The 27,440-nt window shown below is 49.6% G+C and overlaps 2 protein-coding genes across 5 annotated transcripts in view; both read left to right on the forward strand.

The window, feature by feature from the left end:
- Positions 1-761: 761 nt before the first annotated feature.
- LOC144136717 (uncharacterized) lies at positions 762-2,645 on the forward strand. 3 transcript variants are annotated; one of them, XM_077669274.1, is made up of 3 exons: positions 762-1,115; positions 1,187-1,357; positions 1,441-2,645. In XM_077669274.1, the coding sequence occupies exons 2-3, from the start codon at positions 1,319-1,321 to the stop codon at positions 1,828-1,830; spliced, it is 429 nt and encodes a 142-aa protein (XP_077525400.1). In that variant the 5' UTR covers positions 762-1,115; positions 1,187-1,318; the 3' UTR covers positions 1,831-2,645. The 3 variants fall into 3 exon arrangements, with proteins under 3 accessions (XP_077525400.1, XP_077525401.1, XP_077525399.1); XM_077669275.1 differs by having other exon boundaries at positions 1,208-1,357; XM_077669273.1 differs by having other exon boundaries at positions 762-1,357.
- An 18,896-nt stretch (positions 2,646-21,541) lies between these two features.
- The window catches only part of LOC144136718 (uncharacterized), a 29,791-nt gene continuing 23,892 nt past the window's right edge, over positions 21,542-27,440 (forward strand). The window contains exons 1-3 of one of the 2 annotated variants that reach the window (XM_077669277.1): positions 21,542-21,913; positions 22,009-22,045; positions 24,866-24,939. In XM_077669277.1, the coding sequence (XP_077525403.1) occupies positions 21,728-21,913; positions 22,009-22,045; positions 24,866-24,939 (297 nt within the window). In that variant the 5' untranslated portion in view covers positions 21,542-21,727. The remainder of the gene's footprint in view (positions 21,914-22,008; positions 22,046-24,865; positions 24,940-27,440) is intronic. The other variant, XM_077669276.1, reaches the window with a different exon arrangement.

The raw sequence follows: 27,440 nt of genomic DNA on the forward strand, positions 1-27,440 counted from the left end.
TTAGTTTTCGCTTAGCATTTTGTCTTTTCGACGTTCTCGTCTTTCTTCGTGACAATGCCTACCTGTTGCGCCGTCAACTGCATGAGAAGAGCAGCAAAGTCCTCGGGAAAGACGTTTCAAAAATAAGGGTCCATTTCATCGCTATGGGACGATACTAGCAGACGACAGAACGTATACTTTTCTGTAAGGGAGCAGCGGGGCTGATTTATCCAAGGCATTGGGGTTTAAGGACAGTGAAGAGAAAGTAGATTTTAAGAGGGTAGAAGTAACCAAGCGAAGGTGATTGGTGGCTAAAATTAAGACAAAAGTAAATTTCAGCGCCGTGTCTGTGCACTTGTCACGTCCTTTGTCCCCTGCGCTGCTGAAAAACCATGTCACACCAACTTACCCAGGCTTCTACAGTATCAAATTTTCAGAAGTCATGGCTAGATGGCTTGAGCCACCACCCGATTTAAATGGTTCAGCCGTATCCATCCATCCATCTATCCATCCTTCGTTTGTCATGATCATCATCATCGTCTGCTTTCGACAAATGATTTCTCTCCTCTCACTGCCTCCTTGTGCATTTGTCCTGTTTTATTATTTTTAAACCGAGTAATGAGTTCTTCAAGACGCGGTCTGTGTGCACGACGTCGTGATCTTGAACCGGAAAAGGTATGCGACCTTAGCGCCCTCAGCGACGGCGGCAGCGGCGGCGCGCGCTCGAAGAATGTTCGGCTCGACCGCCGGCCGCCGCGATAGAAGCGTTTCGGTGCAGGTGGGCTGGAAACGCTGATTGGTCGATGGGATGCGCTTCTCCGTGACGTTTTTCTGCTTCTCCCTCGTTCTCAACCGGACGTGGGTTCGCCGCGCCTCTCTCGGCCTGTCCCTAGAGTGCCTAGGGAATCGCTAGGGCCGGCTGGCCGGCCGCCGGGCGTGCGTGGTCTGCGGGCATTCTCTTCGTGAGCGTAGGCGGCGGCGCGCGCGTTTCGGAAGCTGTCCAGGTATGGCTTTTTTTTTTGCGTGGTGCGCTCGTCGGCGCAGCCAGCTGAAATTTCTGTACAGTTCTTGCTTCCACGACATTGCGACGACCCCCAAAAGGCGCTGACCCGCGAGAAATCGCCAGCGACATAAAGGTACGCATTTTATCTCAAATTTCGCTTCATGAAGTGCTGTACCGCTTACCTACATGCCTTGCGCATTCCAGGACCTCGTTTTCCTGCTGCAGGAGCACGTCGTGCTGGTGTTCAAAATTTTGCAACTCCATTACGACGACCCACATAAGGTGCGGTTTGAGGACCGCCGGCGTCGCCATCTGAACCGCCGTCTGACAGCCACGATGAAGCGCTTGTCTGGCGTGCACGTTCTCAATCACGAGGTAAGGGTTGAACAACGTTTTCGCAAGTTTTCTCGTGCAGAACTCGCCAAATTGCGGCGCTTGTAACGTAACTTTTTTTGCAGCATCGTTTCCTGGATGCTTCTGGCGAGCCGATGCTGTCCTTGTTTGCCGCAGACCGGGGCATCGACCAGATGTCAAAGATTATCGTCGCGGCCCTCGTCAAGATCTACGGACCAGGGATAGCGTCGGCTTCAAGGGCAAGACCAGGAGAGGTGTACGTCGTGCACCGGTGTCGTCGGTGCGGAGCCAAAGGGCACAAGACGGACCACTGTGGGCCTACTGCTCACCGCGCCGCCACGCCGCTGCAGGTCGCGGTTGAAGTGCTCCTGCAAACGGCCCTCTTTAGGGCCACCTCATTGTTTCCTGGCAGATCGCGAGCGTCCCGTTTCGTGCCCGTATTCCCTCTCTGTCGAAATCGACGCCAGACATCAAAATCGCGCGGTGTGAGCTAGTAAATCGCTGGTAGAGACAAAAACTCGTGCTTGTATACAGACTTACCTATCTCCAGTGCGCCTTTGTTTATTTCCGTGGGCACTACTCGCGCTTTGTAGAAATCGACGCCAGCCGCGAAATTTTACATGTTAGACCTCGCTACAGCATTAGCGCAGCGTGCCTTCGTCTCTTTACGTTCTAACTTTTATGCAGCGCACCTTTGTTTGCTCGTTACTTTTGTTCTTTTCAGTCGTTTCCTGAATCCGTCCAAAGAGCCGGGCTAAATGGATGATTATGGAACCACATGGCGATTGCACTGCATACAGCACGACTTTGGTCCCTGTGTTTTTAAATAAAAACATCAGATGTCGAAGGTCATGGTCGTGTCCGAGGATGGCTTCCACAGCTGGGGCCTAACCATAGGGACCGCACACGCTTTGTCGTCGTTGCCAAGTGGAGAGGCCCAAGATGGCTGGCATCCTTAATAAAGATCCCTTCTCGGGGCCGCTTTAGTGTTTCCTGGCAGATCACGCGCTTTCCACCCTGTGCACATGCTCTCATTTCCAATTAAAAAGGTCCTTTAATAACAAGATGTTGCATGGTACTTGAACAATAGCGGCTACAATGACAAAGGTGAAGAAGTGCTGGAGTTACACGGAAATAAAAAAGGTTGGGGGTGCCCACATAACAACCTGAAATGGATTTGGACAGGACTCCTAGTTAATTGCATTTGGAAGAGAAAGACAAGGTTTAATTTTGCAGTGTAAGCTTGCTTCTCTAGAATGAACAGAGAACGTTGCCTCACACTGCTTGGGCCACCTTCCTTGACCCCATGAAAAAAAAAAAAAAAACAGGATGCCTCTGGGAAACTATTTGCGGAATCTCCGCCCCCCCCCCCCCCATACAGGAGGGAAGGGTGGGTGGGGGGGGGGGATGACGGCCTCCTCTTTGTCGGGCTCGGCGCGACGCACGATGGACAAGACGGCGAAAGGAAGGGGGCTGTCAGTGACGCATGTTCCGCGCTCTTCGCTTAGCCAGCGTACAAGTCCCTTCGACAGCCTGAAATGCCTTCGGTGGGCATCGTCACGCATGTCGAAAGGATTGTCATGCACGTGCGACCGCCGATAACATTCCTTGCAAGCTTATTCATTGCCGTGAAAATCACGTCCTCCCCGTATCTCGCCTCAATTTTTTTGAGCCGGTGTGAAATTCAATGGATGTATGGAATGCCCACACCACTTGTCTACGTCCACCGTCCTCTTTTTTACTAGCATGGGCCTCCCTCCTTTGAACAGGATCCTTTCGGAGATCTGAGCCAACTCAGATCAGGATACCCGGCTTCTTTCAGCCTCTCTACCTGCCCCAGGAAGCTAGCCTCCGCTCTGTGTGTACAGGATTTCCCAAGAGCTCTTTTAAGCATGAAGTCGCTATACCCGCCTTGACGAGTGTGGAATGCCCCTAACTGACGTTCAAGAGAGGTTTTTTTTTTGTCCTATGGTGATATTCCCAACAGACCCTGCTCTCTAGATAATGGATCCGGAGGTATAAAAACTTTTTTTATGGCGCAAGGGCATCTATGGCCAAATACGCCTTGACACAAGGTATTTTCTTTTTCTCAAGGTGGGGTCAAAGACTCATTTCCCAAGCATTTCACCCTAAATAAGCCGAGCACCAGACCAGGGAAAAGCTTGTACCCATTGTATCCCCGGTGGGTACCCGGCGGCACTGGGGATCGAACCCCGCACCTCCCGCATGCGAGGCGGATGCTCAACCACTTGGCCACCGCTGCGGTCGGTCTAAAAACTGTAGGGTAGCTGAGCTGGGTAGTTCGAAGGTGAATCGCAGGCCACTACCTGTATCTTTGAAGATTTTGACGACGTCCGGAACTGCCCTGGGAGAGTTCGACTTAAGAATGATTAAAAAATCATCGACGTAACGGAACACTTTTAGCGCGAGGTCAGCAAGATTTTGTGCCAGTTCTTGATCCATCCTGCTCAAGTAAATATCGCTCAAAACGGGTGCCACACGGGAGCCGATGCACACACCCGATTTTTGGACGTACACCTTTTCGCCCCGCCCAACAACGGTTGACTCTAGGTAAAATGATAGCAGCTCCAGGAAACTTTCTATGGAAACCCCCGCACCCCGCCACGAACACCAACTCGTCATTGTCTTTTACAATGCAGTCTTTCACTCTCTGCATGAGCTGAGCATGGGGTAGCGAATAAAATAAGTCCTCCACATCGATGCTGAAGGTAGAGTACTTTTTCTTATCCAACCCAGACAGGTACTTAACCACACTTGCGGAATTGTTCACCAAGAAAGGATCCGAAAGCTTGAGTGAGCTCAAATGTCGCTGTAGAAATCCCGACACAACATGCTGCCAAGTGTTGCGCTCGGATATGATTGTCCTGAACGTTCAGGGAATGTAATTTCACACCGGCTCAAAAAAGTTGGGGCGAGATACGGGGCGGACGTGATTTTCATGGCAAAGAATAAGCTTTCAAGGATTTGTAGTGCTGTGCGAAAGAAGCTCGAGCCTGAGAGCAATCGTGCTGGAGCTGAGTGCTCGATAGCGCACAGACAGAAAACCAGGCTCACAGAGTGTAAGACGGGAGTCGTATACGAAGTCCCCCTCTCGTGTGGGAAGAAGTACATCGGCCAGACGGGTCGATGTATTAACGAGATGTTAGCAGAACATCGCAGGTCGTTGAAGGGCGCACCTTCCTCTAATCTCGCCCTGCACTGCAAAGAGTGCAAAGATTGCTTCCCACGATTGAACAAGACCAGCGTCTTGTTTAAACACAGGGATCAGGTTTGCAGGGAGTTGGTGGAAGCGTACCAGATCAAGGAATCAGATGACTGTGTAGCATCACCATCTGTAGGCCTCATTGATGGGGAGATACCTTTTTTGCGCAGTTTCTTTAGCGCAAGCAGGCGGTGTGGAGCGCTAGCTTGGCAGGAGTGTGCCTGTGAGTTCGCTGTTTGTTTGTTTTGTATCTTGTCTCTGACGATGCGGAGATTGCTTTCAGGTTGTGATCAGTGGCATCACGTTACATGTGCCAAGATGGTGTGTGATAGGGTTTGCGCTTTCGGGTTTTTAGCATGTTTTTCGCGGGATGAAGATGCATATATAGGCCTTTTTTCCTTGAAGAAAAAATCTGTTGATAGTCTGCGCTCGTGTCGTGCCTTCTTGTTCTCTGTCTTCGTTTCTTTGCGCAGTTAAACATGATACATACCCAGCTCCAGTGCGCCTTTGTTTGTCTCCGTAGCGACTACTTGCGCTTTGTGGAAATCCACGCCAGCCATGAAAATTTACATATTAGACCTCGCTACAGCATTATCCCAGCGCAGCGCGCCTTCGTTTCTTTGCGTTCTAACTTTTATGCAGCGCACCTTTGTTTGCTCGTTACTTTTGTTCTTTTCAGTCGTTTCCTGAATCCGTCCAAAGAGCCGGGCTAGGTGGATGATTATGGAACCACATGGCGATCGCACTGCATACAGCACGACTTTGGTCCCTGTGTTTTTAAATAAAAACATCAGATGTCGAAGGTCATGGTCGTGTCCGAGGATGGCTTCCACAGCTGGGGCCTAACCATAGGGACCGCACACGCTGTGTCGTCGTTGCCAAGTGGAGAGGCCCAAGATGGCTGTCATCCTTAATAAAGATCCCTTCTCGGGGCCGCTTTAGTGTTTCCTGGCAGATCACGCGCTTTCCACCCTGTGCACATGTTCTCATTTCCAATTAAAAAGGTCCTTCAAACCCTGCAGAAGGCTTGAATTAGCAACTGCTAATAACAAGATGTTGCATGGTACTTGAGAAACAATAGCGGCTACAATGACCAAGGTGAAGAAGGGCTGCGAGTTACACGGAAATAAAAAATGGTTGGGGGTGCCCCCATAACAAGCTGGAATGGTTGGACAGGACTCCTAGTTAATTGCATTTGGAAGAGAAAGACAAGGTTTAATTTTGCAGTGTAAGCTTGCTTCTCTTGACCCCATGAAAAAAAAAAGGATGCCTCTGGGAAACTATTTGCGGAATTTCCGCCCCCCGCCCCCCGATTCAGAAGGGGAAGGGGGGGGGGGGTGACGGCCTTTTCTTTGTCGGGCTCGGCGCGACGCACGATGGACAAGACGGCGAAAGGAAGGGGGCTGTCAGTGACGCATGTTCTGCGCTGTCATTAGGACGAGCTGCCCGGCTTCTCCGCGGCAGCTCCCCTTTGAACCCCCCGCCTGTTCAATCGGAGGCGGGCGACGGCGGGGTGGTGTTGAAAAGGAGCGCCCTTGGGGTCAAGTGCCCCCCCCATAGAGACAGAAACGGCCGAGCGCTTTGAATCTCGCGTATTGTTCGCGCCCGAACCGAACAAGACACGGCTGAGACCAATTTGAGTCAAACCAGGTCCAGATGTGGCGGTGGCCAGCCGGTTTACCGGCTTCGGGCTAAGCCGCGCGCGAGCAACGCGCAATTCCCCTGGAAGGTCAAGACAAGCGGTCATGCGGGCACAGCGAAAGCGCCTCGCGACAGACGATCTGGCGACACAGCTAATTGAATACAGCGGGAGCGGCCGATCGTCAGCGAAAATCAGTCGCACGTGTGCGCGCGATATGCAGATATGCAGCTAGTGGTGCTCTTGTAGCGTGTTTCGTCTTTGTTATTGTTTGCATAGGTCGTGATCGCTTATGCATCTTTTTCGAACCTCAAACGTAGTACTTGCCCAGAAGATGGCACGATCAAAAATGGCAGATGGCAAATGGGGCAAAAAGAGAACATTAAAAAAATAATCGCTTCACTAGCAAGAAGGACAGTGGTAAACCGGCACGATAAAGCGCAAGCTTCACGAAACCTGGTGAGAGGATCGGTGGTGAATCCTTCGATGTAGACGGCTCAAGTACAACTGGCTACGTCTCATCGAGTTTTCTCTTCCCTGCAGCTTCATGCAAGATGTTGCTGTGAACAACATATCTAATGCACGTGCAGCAGGGGATTCCTCCTTTCTGTTTCGTTCATACGCTTCGATCAGTGATTTGATGCTCCCCTGCTCCACGTGTTTTATAAATACTGTCGAAAATCGTACTCGAATATAACAACTTCGAATTCATCAATCAACACTATTCACAAATTAACGGCACAGCCACGGGTACAAGGATGGTCCACACCTACGTCAACATCTTCATGCATAGTAATAAGTAAATTTTTGAAAGATTGTCCCATTAAGCCCACCCTATACAAACGCTACTTGGATGACATCTTTTTAATTTGGACTGACACACCTCGTCCACCCCAACATATCTTTCACTTACACGTGCGCCCACACCACAATTAACTTCCTAGATGTTGAGATTTTGGTAAACGAAAGCTCACTCACCACCAGTAAACCGACGGACCGTCAACAATACGTACACTTCCAAAGCTGCCATCCTCGTCACTCTAAAACAAGCATCCCATACTCTCAGGCACATCGATCTAAAGGAATATGTTCCCAAGATGAAGACTTCGTAAAAAATTCCAAACGCATGCAAGAAGTCCTCATTAAGCAGCGATACCCGTCGCCATTGCCGACGATGCCATTCAAAGGACATCTAAACCCAACCGAGAGCAAATACTGGAGTGACGTCGATACAGCGAGCAAACAGACCATCAGGCAAATCTCGTACTCCCCTTCACCAGTAACCAGCCGCCTAACGTACGTAAACAAAATCTTCAAAAAAACATTTCAACATTCTCAAACAAAGCGAGCTAGCGCCTCGCCAAAATTTTCACTGCTCTCCCTCATGCAGTCTACAGACGACCGAAAAACATTCGAAACATTCTAATACACTCAGTCACATAAAGAGACGGTTTTGGGGTGTCCACCTTGTGGAAAAAGTAGGTTCCAGGTCTGCAAACACATTACAAACATCAAGCTGTGAAATAAGCACAGCTTCAGGATTCAAATGGAAAATTAATGACAACTCTGATTGGGATTTCTGCAACGTAATATACCTCCTAGGATGCAGTGTGTGCAGTACGCAGTACATTGGGCAGACCGTTAACTTTATACGAATTCGCTTTAATAACCACCGCGCGCACATTTTATCCCTACCTCCCCTTGTTAAAACACATATATTAATGAGAAAAACGACCCATTTGATGCAATTAAGTTAACAGTCCTACAGGGTGGGTTCCACAACAAAGAGATCTCGAGCAACGCGAGTCGTACTTTATTTACAAATTTAATAACAATTCCTCACGGCATTAATGAAAGTCCGGGTGTATTGACCTCCATCGCCCCTTGCAGAGCCAATGCTGACCTTAGGAATTCCGGCGCGACAAACCTCGGTCGTTTGTCGCCAGCGGCATCTTTTTCAAGCTTCGCTGCCCGCTTACACAAAGCTCTGAATTCACCCCCCACCCCTGTCTTGCCAGTTCGACGCACCACCTTGCCGAGCGGGGTGCAATTGAAGAACCAAGAACCCTTGATGGGCACAAAAGAAAAATACTAGAAAAAGGAGAAAGAAATAAAGAGAAAAAGAAAAACGCTTTGTCCCCTGCCGCCCAGCGAGCTTGCGCGGGAGGCCAGCCCGGGGGAAAAAAGGAATAACGAGGGGAGGGAGGGCATCCGGGCCCTCAAAGCAACAATAACAGACTTTGGCGGAGTCCCGGAGCAGATAAGAATCATAGATGCATGTACTGCCCGTGCCGCCGGCCAAAACGAGCAAACAAATAAACAATAAATTCAGACAGGGCAGGAGACGTTCCAGGAGCGTCTTCGGTACGAATAGTGAAGGCGGAATCAGCGGCGCAGTTAGCTTAACTACACACACGTGCACTGTGCATGAAACACACACACAAAGGAAAAAGAAAAAAGGCGGCAAAACATACGAGTTCGCGAAAGTGTCCTGTGGGGGGGTAAAGGTGAATGGCAGGAGCATTTAATCAAGGGTTCTTGGTTCTTCAATTGCACCCCGCTCGACAAGGTGGTACGTCGAACTGGGAAGACAGGGGTGGGGGATAAATTATGAGCTTTGTGTAAGCGGACGGGCAGCGAAGCTTGAAAAAGATGCCGCTGGCGGCAAACGACCGAGGTTTGACGCGCCGGCACTCCTAAGGTCAGCACTGGCTCTGAAAGGGGCGATGGAGGTCAATAAACCCGGACTTTCATTAATGCCGTGAGGAATTGTTACAAATTTGTAAATAAAGTACGACTCCCGTTGCTCTCTTTGTTGTGGAACCCACCCTGTAGGACTGTGAACTTAATTGCATCAAATGGGTCGTTTTTCTCATTAATATATGTGTTTTGACAAGGGGATGATGGGTAGGAATAAGATATTTACTTATGCAAGAGTGACTAGCTATGAGCAAAAATTTCCGTGTTTCAATTTTCAAAACTGCGAACTTTGACCGCAGCGTCCCGGACAAATAATTCCAACTCCCGACCGCGTTTTTAAATTCATTCTAAACGGGGTACGTGTTTACTGGTACCTGCAGTGGTCGGCTGCGCAACTATATATATAAGCTATCGCGTGCAGCTGTCATATTATAAAAGAAAATCCGCACAAAACAAAAATTACGCAGCAACGGGCTGTGGCGAATGATTGCGCGCAATATTTTTTCGCGGGTTAGTGCTAACGAACAGTTTTGTTTTAAATCACGAGAGTTGTATCAAAAGCCTTTATATGTCGTCATTAATTACGATAGGTACGACGACACAGTGAATAAGAGTTTATATAGACTGTCGTCCTTCAAAGACCCAATGCTTTTCTCCTCCAAAACGTCGTGCAGAAAAAAACCGGACCGCCAAATTTTGACACGGTTGTACGAAATTTCTGCACTAACGAAAGCTATGAGTGTAGTCTCCTGCATGTAGAGAATGTAGAATACAAGGAAAAATTATAATATGTATGCTCTAGGTCAGGTTCATAGTCCTACAGCACTCGATTGTAAATGCAGGCACTCGACGGAGCGCTGATAGACGGGCGTGGTCACCTGTAGGCGCATTTGCGTGGCTCTGCATGGATAGTACGTGTTTAACCTCTCAGGTCTGCAAAAGCTGTATCGGGTCCGCCAGGCAGTGGCGATTATAATAAATGCACAACGAAGCGCGCCGTTCCAGCGCACTAAAATAATACACCAGCAGTTCAAGGATATCATATATAATAAAAATATAGAAACGCGCATGCAGTGTGCTAAAGCGCGGCGCATCAGGTGCGCTTTTTGAACCCGCGCGCGCTGTCAAAAACGTGGGGAATTCCGAGAAAAACCTAGGGAAAAAATGTCTCTTCCCAACCGGACACGACGTCATTAAAAGTCACGTGACCATGACGTCACGTGACGTTTTAGGCGTGACGTCACATTTTGTTTGACCAATCAGCGTTTCCAGCCCACCTGCACCGAAACGCTTGTGCCGCGATTACCCAAATCGGCGCGTTGTCCTGAGTTGCTGCTGGCGTTGCAGTCTGTGAATAAAGCGATGTGCGGTGGCAATTCTTTTCTGCTTTTGAAGCGAAAATTTTAAGCTTCACTACGCGGATCAGAGCCGAGCTCGTGAGCAGAACTGCTGAGTTATGCGCATGCGCGAAAAACGAGTGACGTCACGCGCCGCGCAGGTGATCGCTCGGGATTCCTCCGCCGGCTGTTGAGGTGAGGGGACGGGCGTCCGCTGAGCTCCGTCGACTACGGGGGCTGCGCCGCACCCAGGGCCCTGGATGCGCACAAAACAAGCTGGAATCATCGACAAGAGTCTACCGAGCGCCGGCCTGGCCGAAATTATCAAGGTGGGAGCGGAATTTTTCCATCTTAAGAGCCGCACAAGTGCCGAGAGCCGAGGAGCCGCTAAGCCTAACGAGGCCTAGGAGCGAGAACAAAGACCGGACCCCCTCGACGGTCCTCCGGGGCGACTCCAACAGACATGGAGGTCGTAGAGGGGATTGAAATTGATCCTGAGGAGATGAAGATACCTGGACAATGGTTCAAAGCCAAGAAAAACGGAAAGATAATACCGGACGAGACTGAAGCCGGCGGCCACATGGCAGCGCCGGAACAGCGACGCAAGGATACGCGTGCGGGAAAGAAGCTCGCCGAAAAATCGGTGGAGAGGCAACGAATGAAGATTCCAAGCGACTACGAGAAAGTTATTATGAGACCGCAAGGAGGCCTGGAAAGACTGATGAAGTTCGGCGGCACCTACCTGGCTGATGCAATCAGCAGGGCGGCAGGCATAGGCGACGAAGGAGCTGGAGACATTATCACCTTCAACTTAAAACAACAGTCCGTGCTCATCGCAACGGGAGACGAAGGGAAAAGAAACCGCTACATGGCGGTGCGTGAAATCATCGTGGGGAAAGAAGCTATAAGCGTCAACGCATATATGGCGGTACCAGAAGACTGCGGGAGGGGTGTTATATACGACGCCCCCACTTTCTGGTCGGAAGAGGAGATTATGAGGATATGAACCCCCCCCCCCCCCCCCGGTTCTAGGGGTGAGAAGATTGGGCAAGGACTCAAAAGCGGTCCTCATCCTGTTCGAAAGCAAGGAGGTTCCGTGGTGGGTATTCCTCTCAGCGGCGCCAACCAGATGCGTACTTTACAAAAAAAGTACGAGGTCTGCTATGCATGCGGCCGCATGGGACACAGGCAAGACGTCTGCCCGGCCCCCGAGAACAAGAGATGTAGAGGCTGCGGGGAAGAAAACCCTCAGGATGGACATCAGTGCCAGATAAAATGTCAGCTCTGCGGCAAGGAGCACCTACTCGGAGACAAGAGATGCAAAGAAATATGTAGAACTCCGTTCATAGTCAAGGAAAGAACGTGGGAAAAGAAGAAAACCCAGGAGCAGCGAAAGCAGCAGCAGGAGCAAGAGGCAACAAAGAGCAAGGACCGCCGCAGGGACGACAGCTTCCAAAGGCTGGGCGAGAAGCAAGCGGATTCCGGAGAGGTTCCCTCGAAGGAACCCAGGAGATCGAGATCCAGGGACCCAAAGAACCCCTGGGGCAAGAAGAGAGACCAGAGCAGAGATCCGAGCAAGGACTCGAAACAAGTAAGCTTTGCAGAGGGGCAGTCCCAGGCCAAAGATGATAAAGATAAGGAGATAGAGCAACTTAAAAAGAGAATAGACGAGCTACAAAAACTCGTAAACAATCTTACACAGATGTTGCATGAGACAAAAGGGAAGCAGAGCGTTGCTCCCCCTCCCCTCACACAACCTGAGCAAGCGAAACAAGTGGTCCAACAGGTTGTCCCATCGGCACCCAGAGCGCAAAAAGATACGAGTGAGGCTATAGAAGTAACAGACCCACCTAGGAGGCCCCCGCTTAAACGTAAAGGGGGGGGGGATGAAGAAACGGACATATGGGTGGTACTAAAGAAGGAAGGGTGTGATAAAGATGAAGTGTGGCAAGTGCGCTGCACGCACTCGCGCGCATGGGGGAAAGGAAGACGACGAAGTAGGGGAATAAAGATCGGCTCGACCGTATGCTACGTGTACTGTTTCATTGCTAATTATCATTACTACAATACAACATATTTTGGCGACGAGGATGCTGTTTTGATTCGGGACCTTCACGTGGCCTGCTCACCATCCGTCATGAGCTTTTCTGGGCTTCAGCCACCACCACCCTTCCTGCCGACTCCTGGTCGTCCTGCCCTTCCATGGGAGCTGGCGTTCCGGAATTACATGTTGGCCTCTGGTGCCTCTACTCTGGGCGCGGACAGGCGGAAGGCCATCCTGCTGAATTGCCTCGGACTGGAAGGTCAGCGCATTTTTTATACATTGCCGCCGCCGTTGTCCACTCCAGCGCCTACAGCTGCGGCTTCGCACTGCGGTGACGAGGCGCCCCGCCTTGACGAATTTGATGCGGCGATATCCATCCTGTCGGAGCATTACAAATTGTCCGTGAATGTAATCGCCGCACGTCATCGCTTTCGCCGTCGAGTTCAGGCTCCAGGAGAGACAACCGATGAGTACGTCGCTGTCCTTCGCAGCCTTGTCGGCGACTGCGGGTTTGGGACCATGGCGGACGATATGATCAGGGACCAGCTGGTGGAGAAGACCTCGAGTTGCCATCTGCGTGAGCGCCTACTCATGGAAGGCTCCTCCTTGACTCTGTCGCGCGCCATGCTCCTTGCTCGACAGTGTGAGCAAGCTTCCCGGGAAGCCAGGGAATTGGCTGAGGAGGACGCTCCAGTACATCGTGTGAGATGCGAGCGCGGATCGAGACAAACACCACCTCAGGCCCATTGCTGCAAGTGCCAAAGTCAACCATCACAACCTGCTGCTGCAATACCAGAGCGCATGTGCTACCGCTGCGGTTCTAAAACTCACCTAGCGAACAACCCTGCATGCCGAGCCCGCAACCGCAAGTGTCGTCGGTGCGGCAAGGTGGGCCATTTCGACTCTCTCTGCAAGTCGTCCGACTGTCCTGTTCAAGTTCAGCAAGTTGCAGATACTGCTGACACATCGTCGATGCCGGATGGCTCCAGCAGTGCGTCTATTCTCAATGTTGAAAGTCAAAAAAACGAAATTTTCGCCTCAGTCCTGATTGAAGGCAATTTCATCCGCTTCCTGATTGACACCGGCTCATCTGTGTCAATTATTTCTGAAGATCTATACCACCGATTCTTCGCTAAATGTTTCCCGCTTAAAACAACTGCAGTTCAACTATTGGACTATTCTAAGTCTCGGATTATAGTCCAAGGGTGTTTTGTTGCCACAGCAAAGTTCCACGACCGTACCGCCTGCATCCTGTTGTACGTTGTCTCGGGAGCCACAACGCTGCTGGGCCTGGATTTCATTGCCGCTCTACAAATGAAGATCAAAGGTGCATCGTTGGAATGTCTTTCAATGACACCTGATACGCCTCTGTTACCTCCTGAGCTACGTCCACACTTCGAACATCTCTTCTCCAAGGAACTCGGAGTTGCTCGTGGCTACGTGCACAAAGTCAGAGTGCAGGATTCCGTTTCTCATGTTGCTTGCAAGCTCCGACGGCTGCCGTTTGCCATTCGTCAGCAGGTGTCCGAGGAACTCCAGAAGCTTGAAGCTCAAGACATCATTGAACGGGTCGACGCTTCCAAGTGGATTTCACCCATAGTCGTGGCTCGGAAAAAAGATGGCTCCATCCGAATGTGCGTCGATTTGCGTGAGCCGAACAAGGCTATTGTGGTCGACAGTTTTCCTTTGCCTCAAACGGAAGAACTTCTACATAGTTTGGCCGGGTACCTTGCCTCGGCTTACCATCAAGCACCACTTAGCCCTGAGAGTCGGGAATTGACCACATTCATTACCCATGATGGCCTCTTCCGCTTCAAACGAGTGTGTTTCGGCCTTGCTTCGGCGCCTTCGGCTTTTCAGAAGATGATGCACTTAATTTTAAAAGGGTGCAAAGGTGTCCTCTTCTACATCGACATCATAGTCCATGGCACCTCCCGACAGGAGCACCTGACCAACCTTCGTGCTGTTCTCGAGCGCCTGTCCCAAGCCGGACTCAAGCTCAACCACAAATGTGTCTTCGATGTTCCGAAGCTCACTTTCTTGGGGCATGTTGTCAGCGGTGAAGGACTGTTTCCGCTTTCTTCTGCCATCGAGGCGATTACGAAGGCTCCGACTCCATCTAACATCAGCGAGCTTCGCTCCCTCCTTGGACTTGCGGGTTTCTACTCCAAGTTTATCCCGCATTACTCCGACGTCGTTGAGCCTATGCGCGCCCTACTTCGAGGCAGCGACTCCGCCTTCACTTGGACTGCTGCTGCGGATTCAAGCTTCAAACTACTGAAGTCCATGTTGACGTCATGTGACGTGTTGCATTTTTTTGATCCTGCCCTTCCCGTGGTCGTAACGACTGACGCTTCCGGATATGGCCTTGGGGCAGTGCTTCAGCAAGACAACGGTCATTCCCTGCAAACTGTTGCGTTTGCCTCCCGTACCTTGACACCCCAAGAAAGAAAGTACTCTGTTGGTGAACGTGAGGCCCTAGCTTGCGTTTGAGCGTGCGAACGGTGGCACGTGTATTTGTGGGGCCGGCCTTTTGTTCTACGCACCGACCACAGTGCACTTGTCATTTTGCTGTCGAAGAAAGGAACGGGCCATCGGCCGTTGCGAATTTCACGTTGGTCGGCTCGCCTGTTGTGCTACAACTACACTGTAGAGTACCGCAAAGGCAATGACAACTCTGTTGCGGATGCTCTGTCTCGCCTTCCCTTACCGACCACATCGTGCAGTGAGCCCAGTGAGTTCGACGCCAGTGACGACGACTTCGTCTGCCTGCTATCGCCAGCCGTGACTCTACAAGAGCTTCAAGAGGCAACCATCAGCGACGCGGCAGTTGCTCAAGCCATTCAGTTTACATCGGCGACATGGCCGGACAAGAAATCCCTACCGGAGAACCTTAGGCCATACTATCTCCTGCGCTCGGAGCTGTCCGTCGTGCAAGGCGTCTTGTACCGAGGTGACAGGCTCGTCGTTCCCGAAAGTTTGCGACGACGCCTCATGGACATCGCGCACGAGTCACACCCCGGGATCAGCCGCACGAAAAGTCGACTGCGAGAGCTCTACTGGTGGCCGCGAATGGACGAGCACGTCGAAGAAATGGTACGGACATGCGTCGTGTGCCAGTCCTGTGACAAATCGGCTCGTCCGGTGGCAGCTCCTCTGCAACCTGTCGCCTTCCCGGAGAAACCTTGGGATAAGGTTGCCATTGATATCGTGGGGCCTTTCGACCAAGCTCCCAGTGGCTGCCGCTTCGCGATTACTCTCATGGATTATTACAGTAAGTGGCCAGAAGTTGTCTTCGCTGATGCCATCACAACTCAAACCGTTCAAGAATTCCTGCTTGGCCTCTTCGCTCGTGAGGGTTACCCTCAAGAGATTGTCTCTGACCACGGACCTCAATTTTCATCGATGGCCATGCAAACTTTCCTCCGCGAACGGGGGATACGCCATTGCTATTCTTCAGTGTACCATCCCCAAGCTAATGGACTCGTTGAACGATTCAATCGAGTGCTTAAGTCCTACATTCAGCTAGCTCTGTGCGAGCGACGCGACCTACGTACAGCGATTGTGGACTACCTCGGTGTCTACCGCTGTACGCCCCATGCCACGACAGGAATTGCACCAGCTGTCCTACTTCATGGCCGGTTGCCCCGCACAAGACTTAACGTCGTAGGACTGCCGGATCAGTCCTTCTCAATGGATCCGACAAAAGCGCTTAAGCTTTTGCGGCAGAGGCTTGACGAGAAACAAGCGCAATACAAGCTTTATGCGGACCAGCGGAGTGGCGCCCAGTGTCGTGACTTTCAGATTGGCCAGTACGTGCGTGTCCGCAAACAAAATGTGCGAGGCAAGCTGTCAGCTCGGTTTTCGGAGCCTCGGAAGGTTGTGGAGCAGCGTGGACCTGCTTCTTATCTGCTTGATGATGGGCGAGTGTGGCACTCGTCCAAGTTTTCTGCGGTTCGCCCAGAAGTAGTTCAGCAGCAACTGTCCTCCTCAGCTCCAGCGGCCCTTTCCGCTGATATTTCGCCGCCTATCGACGGCAACCGAATGCCGCCGCCCAGTCCACAGTCCGGAACCGTGGTCCAGGGTCCTTCTTCGGACGCGCCTTCAATCCCTATATGATGCCAGCCGTTCCGCCCGCTCCGGAATCGGCAGCCGCTCCTCAACCCTCGTGTAGTAAATCCACAGCGGCAACTGCGGCTTCACCTCCTGCGCCGCCTCGCCGAAGTACTCGCAAAAAGAAGCGGCCCGCATGGTTCAAAGACTATGACATCCGCTAGACATTTTGTTTTTTTTTTTTAAGTGCGGCGGAAATGTGATAAAGATGAAGTGTGGCAAGTGCGCTGCACGCACTCGCGCGCATTGGGGAAAGGAAGACGACGAAGTAGGGGAATAGAGATCGGCTCGACCGTATGCTACGTGTACTGTTTCATTGCTAATTATCATTACTACGATACAACAAAGGGGAAGCCCATAGAGCCGAGATGGCGGCAATTCGAACAGAACTACGCGAATTCATGACGCAGGTGTCGCTGCAATTCCAGAACATGAACCAGAGATTCGATCGAGAGTATGATGGCAGAACTTAACGGCCCAGAGAGCCGATATAACAACTCTGGTGGAAAAACAGAGGACCTATGAAGAGCGCCAGGCCACATGTGAGGAAGCATTAACTCAATTACAACATGGCCAGACGCACTAAACAGGAATCCATAATCTGGCAATGGAATTGCCGAGGGTTCCAACGCAAGCGAGCGCTGGTGCAACAGTACATAGAAACCCTGCAGGAGAAGCCGCTAGCAATAGCGTTGCAAGAAACTGGCAAAAAGATAACACTCCCGGGCTATCAAGCCTTTCATAGCGATCGGGGGGAAAAATCGCATGTAACAACGTTGGTTAAAAGAAACATTGCGACAATAGAACACGAAATTCACTCGAAAACGGTAGAAGGAGTCTTAGTGGAGATGATTACGGGTAGGAAACAGGAGCCCAGCCTCTTCCTACTAAACATCTACTCGAGGCCAAGACAACAAAAAGTAAGGTTCAGGGCCCTCTTTCGTGCAGCTTTGAAGGCTGCAGGTAGGAATCCCCTTGTTATAGTTGGAGATTTTAATGCGCACCATGAAGAATGGGGCTACAAGAAAAAGGATAGCAAAGGCAGACAGCTGTGGGAGGACATCCAAGAGCTAGGCCTCACGCTGCACACAGACTCTGGCTGCCCGACAAGGAAAGGAAATAGCGTAATGGCAGACACATCTCCTGATCTGACGCTCTCCAAAAACGCACCTGCGATTAGGTGGGAGAATACAGAGCAGGACTTAGGAAGCGACCATTACATAATAGCAACTACCCTGGAAACAGGACTTTCGGAAGATCGCTCTCAGCAAGCGAAGATCCCGAAATGGGAAAGGTTTAGGGAAATGCGGGAAGGTATCCCGGCGGAAGACATTACTGACATAGAATGCTGGACGAGCAAGCTTAAAAAGCATGTAGCTAAGGCAACAGTAACTTTAGAAGGACAGGACGCCCCAGCGATAGCCGACAGCAAGCTACTCCACATGTGGGAGGCAAAACGCGGGTTAGAACGCAGGCTTAAAATCAAAGGTGGAACCGGAACCTGAAAAGGAGGATAGCTAGACACAATAAAGAAATCGAGAGGTACGCCATGCAGCTATGTGAACATAATTGGTGCGGCGTATGCGATGATATGGAGAAAGGAATGAGTCTAGCCAAGACGTGGAATATCCTACGCCACCTGTTAGACCCAACTCAATCGAAAACTCAAACGAACATTAAGCTAAAGAAAACTAGACATGCCTACCAGGGGGAAGACAAGGATTTCATAAAGGAAATAGAACAGACCTATATAGGAAATATAACTTGCTCTGACTTGCCGGCTTATAAAGGTGTAGTAAGAGAGGAGCTCGACGCACCCATGGCGGAGGTTAGAGCGGAGTTAATCAGACTTAAAACAAAGTCCGCCCCAGGGCCGGATGGTATAACAAATAAGATACTTAGAAATTTAGATGACGAGTCCATCATTGCTCTCACAAAATACATGCAACAAGTATGGGAAAAAGGAAAGTTACCCAAACAATGGAAATAGGCCAGCATAATTTTAATCCCCAAGCCGGGCAAGCCACCCAAGCTGGAGAACCTCCGGCCAATATCCCTAACCTCATGCGTAGGAAAGTTGATGGAACATGTAGTTAAAACGAGATTAACTCGCTACATGCAGGATAACAGCTTATGGCCTGATGAGATGGTCGGATTCAGACCAAAGCTAAGCACTCAGGATGTAATGTTACGACTGAATCATGACATCATAGACTCCAGTTCTAGGGATGCAAAAGTAATTCTTGGGCTGGACCTCAAAAAAGCTTTCGACAATGTAAAGCACGAGGCGATCCTAGAGGAACTCCAAGCGATAGGAGCAGGACAAAAAACCTATGACTATATAAAGGACTTTCTGACAAATAGAACAGCAAAAATCAGATATCAAGACATAGAGTCGGGGGTAATTACGCTAGGGAGTAGAGGCACACCGCAAGGATCGGTCTTATCCCCGCTTCTATTTAACCTTGCTATGAGAGGTCTCCCGGAAAAGCTCAAAAAGATTGGCAACATACACTTTAGTATGTATGCTGATGACGTAAACATCTGGATCAATCAGGGCAGCGATGCCGAAATAGAGCATAAACTACAGGAGGCAGCGGACGTAGTGGTAAACTACGCAGCGAATAGAGGGCTAGCATGCTCACTAGAGAAATCCGCGCTTCTGGTGTATAATCCTAGGCACTTGAGATTCAGAGTAACAACTTCAACATCACGGTCGGAGGACAACCCGTGCCGATGGTGGATAGGATTAGAATATTAGGACTGCATATTCAGAGCGACGGATACAACGGGGAAACCCTGAAGAAGCTCGAGGGATATGCGGCGCAAGCCATAGGGATATTTAGAAGAATAGCACTCAAAGGACGAGGGCTCAGAGAGAAAAGCTTGATCAAGTTGGTGCAAGCATACATTATCAGCCGGATAAGCTATGCTACACCCTACTTGAAGATCCGATCCTCAGAACGGGATAAACTAGACACGATCATAAGGGGATGCTACAAACGGGCCCTAGGCCTGCCCATAAGCACCTCCACTGAAAGACTCCTAGACATGGGTATTCACAATACATGGAGAGAGATTGCTGAAGCCACGAGAACGGCGCAGCAAGACAGATTAAGCCAATCAAACACAGGAAGGGCGATTCTAAGCATGGTAGGACTCCAGACGGACAGGGGTATTCTAGTAAAGCGGGACATCCCAAGGCACATCAGAGAAAAGATCAGGGTAGATCCTTTACCCAGAAACATGCACCCTACATTTAACAAAGCAAAGAGGGGAAAGAGAGCTGAGGCGCTCACCAAACGCTTCGGCGAAATGAATGAGAAAGCAGTGGCCTACACGGATGCGGCTAGCGGGAAACTGGGAGCAGCGGTGGCAACGGTCATTAGTGGCCGGGGTACAGCTGTCTCTTCCGCAACCATACGCAGTCGAAATCCAGAGTCGGCTGAAGAAGTTGCAATAGCGCTCGCTTGCGTGGGAACGAAGGCACAATACATAATTAGCGATAGCAAGACTGCTATCCTAAATTATGCCCGAGGCAGAATAACTCAGGAAGCACTGCGAATCCTAGAGGGACGCAGAATAAATAGAAATATTAGTCTCGTTTGGACACCAGCCCACGAGGCAGTTCCAGGAAACGAGGCCGCAAACGCCCTGGCTCGAGATCTCTACTTCCGAGCCGCGGCAGGACCGCCCGATAGCAAGGAACTGGACGAGAGACTGATAAATTACACAGAAATAGTGGAAAATTACAAACTAAACAGGAGACTCTTTCCTCCCCCGGACAAAGAGCTCACTAACACAGAGGCTACGGCTTGGAGGAGACTACAGGCAAAAAATTTCATACACCCAGTGTGGGCATCACATGTCTTAAAAGATCAGGATATTGATAAGTGTAGGAAGTGTGGGGAGAGGGGGACCCTCGACCATGTGATTTGGGAATGTGCGTATTCTCCAGGGTTCCGAGAGAACATAGACAGTAGAGAGGCCTGGGAAACCCTTCTGCAAAGCACGGACCCCGTCGTGCAGAAGAAAGCGGTCCATCTGGCGATAGCTGCCGCGAGGAGTCAGAAGCTCCTTGCCTGTCTCTAGTCGCGGAGGTCCCGGCCCCTGCCCCTCGGCCTGTGTGCCGGAGGTAGGGAGTAGGGGGCCTCCATTCTGATGGCAAATAAAGGTTTATCATCATCATCATCATCATCATCATCAGGTGATCGCTCCTCGCCGCCAACTCCGTCGCCTGACCTTTTGGCGCAGCCGCGCGCTACTGCACATGTGCGTCATGTGCATGCGCAAGGAGGCTATATAATGCGCTTGCCAGAGAATAGGCATGCGCACTCGACATGGAAAGGAAGGGGAGTGCGGCTGCTGCTAGACTACGCAGAAAAGCTGAGAAACTAAATTCGTCCGATCCAGAAGTACTCGCTTAGGAGTTGGCTGCACAACAGCGAAAAAATGATAAAGCCAAAGCTAAACGCGCAACCGAAACGCCTGAACAACGGGAAATACGCCGTGCTAAACGACGTCGGAAAGAAGCCGAACAGCGTGTCTTGGCCGCATCTTCAGTCAGCAGCAGCCAAGCGAGTGAGGAAGCGGAAACAAGAGTCAGAAGAGGAAAATCCCGGGCCAAGACTCGCCGTTACAACGACCACGTGGTACGACTTAGTGAAAGTGCGAGTGCGACTCATTCGGCCTATAGATAAACAATGTACACAATACCAGCTAAGCTACGAAGCATACATAACCATGACGTCAGACCAAGCATAAATGAAGCTTTTTGCTTGTATATCCAGACTTAACCATGCAGAGCTAAGCCACTGCCTAATTTTTTGAGGTCCTTTTACGGGGGTACCCGAATTGCTGACAGCGAGATTCGTGGCAGTTGCATTGAAAATTAGCACAACGCCGTGCTCATCTTAATTAAGGTACGAAACAGCGCAACTAACACGAAGGACCAGAAAAAGAAAAATACACGGACACGCGTTGACTTACAACTGCCTGTTTTAATCGGAAAACCACATATTTATAATCTCTAATCGCCGCGTCAGAGCCTCACGTCATCATCACAAACTACAACCTAAACAGAAAGAAAAATAATATTTGCTGAAACGTAAGCACCTACAGCTCCCACGTTGTTTCATCAGCCATATCTCGCGCTGATGGAACAACGTTCGTGGGAGCATGTAGGTGCTTACGTGAGCACCAATTCGCCCAACAAATGGTATTGTAGCCCCAAGCACGGCCGGTCTCGAGTAAAGCGCGCGCTTCCTTCGAGACCGGCCGTGCCCAAGTCGCCCGTAGCTGCCGTTCCCTAGCGGCAAAAGGCATGAACTAGAACATGCGCGTTAGAGCAATGCCAAGTGTGCAGGTCTGTAGTTCAGTAGGTTGGTTTGCATCGTGCAAGCATCTACTTTGGTGCAAGCAGCAAGTGTTGCCGCCGCTGTGTTTTTGCGTTCTTGCGTCTGCGTTCTTGCAGTTGCTGTTACCGATGGAGGGACAAAATGCACCACCCGCAGATTCACCTGTACGTGATAAGTATTATAGTGTCCTGTGTGCCAAGCCTCCTACAGTTGTGATAAGTGTACTAATGTGTTTGCCCGCCGTGGCCACTTTTTACAGCACCACGAGCAGAATCACGGGTTCTCTTCCTATTCAGGTGAGGAAGATGCACGTGTTTGTGGCGTCTTTTTCTTTTTGTGCATGCACGAAAAAATGTAAGCTTGTGTACAAACGCGAGTAGACTTGCGTTAGAGCGCTCGCGTAGTGTTCTGCGGAGGAAAAGGGTGCGAAATTTTAAAGCAGGCAGTGGTTTCACAGCAGCAGATTAAAGCGCTTCCACGTACCTACATGAACGACAGGTATGACGGTCGAGTCACCAGCATAGCAAATTCCAAGCTTCACCTTTCCTTCCGCAGCATAGCGTTCTTGACAAGTCGGCTCACGTCCGTACTGTATGTACTGTATGTACGTACCAGTGCATTGCAAATTATATCGCTGGTTAAAGTAAGGAACAAGCACAACAAATGCAGGATTTCCTGGTTTATTCGAACGAACGACGATATTCGCAGGCACAACCATTGAGTCTTCCACCAGAACAGCAGCAGAAGCGCAGGATGCATTAGAAAAAAAATAGCCTGAGAAATGCAAACGAAGGGGAAACATTGTGCACCTCAATGCCTGTGCTTATCTGCTGTGTATTGCTCTCTTCTCTGCAATTTTTAATGCACAACTTGGAGCAACAGTGCACCTCTTCTTTCCGCTTTGGCAAACATGCAGTATTTTCGAGGGTGAGAACTCTTACACAATGGAGCTACAAGCTTGCACATCTTCTTGCTAGGAAATAGTTCCCTCAACTGGCGAAAGCACCGTCCTCCAAGCTGAAGAAGACGTTCCTCAGCTTGGCTGGGTCATTCCATTGGTTAAATGCAGCGACATGTTCAAACTGGAGGAGCCAATCTTCCACGTCCTGCAGCTAAGTCCTGTGAAGGGACTTTGATAGCCGTGGGTTCTGGAGGGCGTAGTACGCAGTGCCTTGCATGACTGGTTGAGCGGTAGGCGCCGAGGTAGAGTCAAATGGCCTCAGCACAGGAGGCAGTCGGCCAGGCGTCGAGGTAGTCTCCAATAGCCCATGCTCAGGGGCAGTCCAAGATTTCGGCTACTGACCCGGCCTGGGGTCCTCGGTGTTAGGAGGGGTGTGCGACATATTCCAGAGCGATTTACCCAGCATCTCCACCACAAAATGTCACAAATTGGTCGCAAAACCAAAAGGGCTAGGCACAGGCCGCAAGCAGTGAAGCAGTGTCCCAGCTGCAAGAGCACGCACATCTCTGACTTCTTTGTCCTCAAGGCGCCGCCCGGGGACACCTGGCGGCATTATCAAATGACCGACAAATTTTGATTTCAATGTATTGCGTAACTTTTTTATACTTTTACTTGGGATTTTGAAGGGGATATGTTTGTGTTTGATATATCTGTGCTCAACTGTACAATAGAATCTCAGTGATACGAACACGGTTGATAAGAGTTTTGTGATTATACAAATTCGTAAAATTTTCTTACTGGAGCGCATGTGCCCTGAAGCATTTGTGCTGAAGCTAACAAGCCATCTTGAAAATTAATAACACTGTCACCATGTGCGATTTACATGTACCTTTGTTTAAAGTGAAAAAGTTCCTTCTCTGCTGTTTCTTTTTTGTTTTGCACTTTTTCGTATGTATGTGAACCCGATCCTGTTATGGCCTCAAAGTGAGGCCAACAGTATGTAATAAATAAATAAATTCTGCACCATGTGTGGAATCCCGGGTGTTCCCAACTCCATCCTGTGCCACTACAAATGATATGAATGCACGAGTTGCGACCACACTCTCAAGCACGAAGTGCTGTCTATGCATACATCACCAACGCCGCATTTGCCAACCGTGCGGAGAGCACCACGAGAGTGAATGGCGGTGCGCAACGCGTGCATTACAATGCGCATCAGACGTCGCGATTGCCAGTCGCGCTGTAAGCACCGCGAGTAACGAGCTGTGGCCGCTTGACTGGAAATAAATTCCATCAGCTATTAACAGATCTGTGCTAATAATGCATTTCGTATGCTTGTGCATACAAATTTTGTTCGCTTGAATGGTACGAATTTTTTCACGACCTCGTGAGATTTGTATCACCGAGATTCTACTGTAGTTGTTCTTGAAGTTGACCACTGAGAACACCGCTCGTTAGGCTAGTCACAAAGGAATATGCAATTCTAAGTTGAGTTGAAAGACGTGTCTTATTCTGCTTGAGTTGGATGTTAATTTGAAACTAGCACACAGTTCTTAACTGGTGTAGTTTAGAAAGGCCTTCGTAGCTTTTTACAATACCTGTTCTATAGATATGCAGTGATAAATGGATGGATGAAGAGAGATTTTCACAGCTGTGGTACTTGCACAGATTTGTTGCCCAGTCTAACTGACTGGGAATGGATAAAGGTCTTTCTTTCTGCTTCCTATGTTCTGTTGGGGACTCACTAACTGGAGCAGGCTGAAGGTGGTTTACACTGCCACCAGGACAAGGTTCCGTGGTGTAAATTGTTATTGCATGATTTCTTGTATTTATGTAGTCTACTTGAGTACACCTGTACATGCAGGTACTGATTTAGAGAGCATGCTGCCCTTGTGATGAAAGTGCCGCTCTTCGCATTAATGTGGCCGAAGTGTTTAGCAGGCTGCACATATTCTATCTTTCTGGTTGACAGTATTTGAGAATAGCAGTTTAGAGCTGAGTTAAAAAAGATAACTACCACAAGAACTGGGTGATGTGGCATCTGACCTTGCCACTCATGACGTGTTTATTCGGCATAGTGAGTTATTTTTGTCAGGCTTACCCTGTGCACAGTCCACACGGCTTGTGTGCAGCTCAAAGTGGGGCAGGCTAAAAAGCATTTGTTGGTTGTGCTTTCAGGATTGGAAGTCATTCTGGCATCCTTTTGTTTTTGCAGAATCCATTGTAACTGAACATTTTGTGTGTGACGTCTGCAGCGTAACAGTGTGCTCTCTCCCCCAGCTCATGCAGGTGAGATGGCATTGTCACTTTTATTAGCTTTGGTAGCCATCCTTAGGTCAGCCGTACGGCCGGCAGTTAATCTGCCTGAACTTTGGCAGCGAACTTTGCTTTCAGCAGATGTTAAATGAACCGGAGATTCCTTTGGTTCGGAAGTGCTTATGATTGATGTAGTTAACACATAATTATTCTAGTATTTTGGTGCTTAGAATTACGAGAAAACAGACACGAGTAAGTGGAGACAGGTACGTGTAGCACATTTCTACCAACTAAAGTTTTTATTCAACTGCAGTGAAACTCTGGCTGACTAAAGTGTATAGCGCTCACAAAATACATGCGGAATTCCATGGAAAGTGGCACCCATCACGTAAACTTCTGTGCGCGACTGGCACCCAAACACACAACAGCCGGCCATCGTAATGCCTTTACTGTAAATTAACGTACCTACTATACATGCACGCATGCTCTGAGCTCAACACGTCTGAAGTACATGCAGAGAAGTTCTGTTTTCTCGCATGCCCTTCACAGTACTTTCACATGCTAGCAGCCTTGCACGGCCTTGGCTCACACAGTGCGGGCTTGCTGGCCTTCATTGCAGTAAGAGGGTGCCAGGAATAAGTGTTAAGAGGAGGAGAAAGGTTGCATCCCTTCCCTATAGCAATGATGCTCCCATGAGTGCCCATTGAACTTGTGCTGCGCAAGTCAAAATCTGAGCAGTCACTTTCACAAAAGTGCGACATGTTTTCATTTTTGGAAAAGACGTGGCACTACAAATACATGCACAAAAAGACGAAGAGACGAAGGATAGGCGCCTGTCCTTCGTCTCCTCGCCTTTTTGTGCATGTACTTTTCTCCATGCCTGTCCTTCGTCTCTTTGTCTTTTTGTGCGTGTAGTACTTGTAGCGCCATGTCTTTTTCAAAAACACAAAACCAACTTGCCCGGCAACGTATGTTACTGAAGTGTTGTGTCAGCTGGGATCACTGGATGCACTCTTGAACACTGCTCTCGTCGCCGCTCATGATTTATTGTTAATTTATGTGAAACCTTTTCTTGGTTTGGCTTAATTCTAAAGTAGCACTGCACTAGCCATTCAGTAGTCACAGTAGCAAACTTGTTATACTACACTGAGCTGTGGCAAGGCCTTCATTGCATGGCATTTACAAATTCAAGTGTTTCCGTGGGGGTAATGTCAGGGCATTGAAAAACATTAGCTGATGATTACGCTTTTCGGTAATGCGATTTTTGAGCGCAGCTGCTATGGTACTTGAATCTTAGGTGACCACATACAGTACACACAGTGCTGAACGGAGACAGCTCGGGGTTTCGGCTTGTGCAGCGCACGCAGCGAGCATGAAATTTCGGGAAGCGGGCGGCAGAGCTGAGAAAGGGAGTGGGCGGCGCAGCTCACGTCAAGCTGCGCGTCCCTCCCCCGTACTTCTCTAAAGGGCTCGAGGCATCTCGAACCATTTGTGCGTGCCGCTTTGCCAAGATCGCGGAGAGAGGAGGATCAGAGCCGTGAGCCGGGATGCACATGCAGGAGTGCATAAAACCCAGTGATCTTCAAAGTAGCAGCATTCTCCTCCACTCCTGCACTTTCCCCCTCAATTATCCTTGCCCACCAGCTTTGTGCGCTGCACACACCACACTTTGATGGCCATCGCCCGGCCCAATGTGTTCGCTGGCACCTGGGAGCTTGCCTAAGTTTGCGTTTTTTTTCCCACTCTATTATTAAACATAACCACTAGAAAGTGATGCGACATGTTTGACTACCACGAGCCACATTTATCACCTTCTCGTTTGAGCAACAAAAGCGCTGAACGTGAGCGCTTGTGGCATGAACAATCACAGCGTACTGTATTGCCCACATTGGCTTTGATATTCTGATACCTTCCTCCTCAGTAGGGCAGACTTCTTATTAGCATAAGATTTGCATTAAATTTGCATGTTCTTCAGTATTTTTCAGCACACTGACGCTATGTTAAATGCAGACTTCACCTAGTACAGCATTTTCGCGGAAATACTGTTGTGACGCTGTTCTTTTGCATTCAAGCGAGGTAAAGATTGCGGTAATTTATTTAAATATGTCATTTCACGAGTTGAAGTTTTAGAAGCAAGATAGCGTCTGCGAAAATGCTGGGACATTTTATTTAATGCACATTATGCATTTGTTTTAGCAAGTTTCAGTCTGGAAAAGCTTGGCACCTCGGAGTGCACATGCAGTGGCTTATTGCCTTGTCAATGCAAATTTCACCGCTGCGTGAAAGAGATTTTTTTTTCTATTTTTTTTTCATGGTCTCAAGAGAGAGAATTTTATTGGCTACTGTAGAAGTGAACCTGGCCGATGGATAGGCTTCAAATTTCTGGATGATTGTTGATGCCAATGGATAAATAGATCAAGTGGTGGCAAGATGATCTTCTCTCGATGACTTATCTAGACTACTCGCTCAAAGGCATTTAAGGAATGCTTCGAACACCTGTGCTGAATCAATATTCAGCACTGTAAAGCATGACC

The sequence above is a fragment of the Amblyomma americanum genome, chromosome 6, assembly GCF_052857255.1.
Source record: "Amblyomma americanum isolate KBUSLIRL-KWMA chromosome 6, ASM5285725v1, whole genome shotgun sequence".
Taxonomy (NCBI): domain Eukaryota; kingdom Metazoa; phylum Arthropoda; class Arachnida; order Ixodida; family Ixodidae; genus Amblyomma; species Amblyomma americanum.

Coding starts and splice junctions, on each gene's coding strand:
- LOC144136717 (XM_077669273.1), top strand. CDS start 1,169: ATGCCTTGCGCATTCCAGGACCTCGTTTTCCTGCTGCAGGAGCACGTC. Junction 1,358..1,440: donor TGCACGTTCTCAATCACGAG/GTAAGGGTTGAA, acceptor CTTTTTTTGCAG/CATCGTTTCCTGGATGCTTC.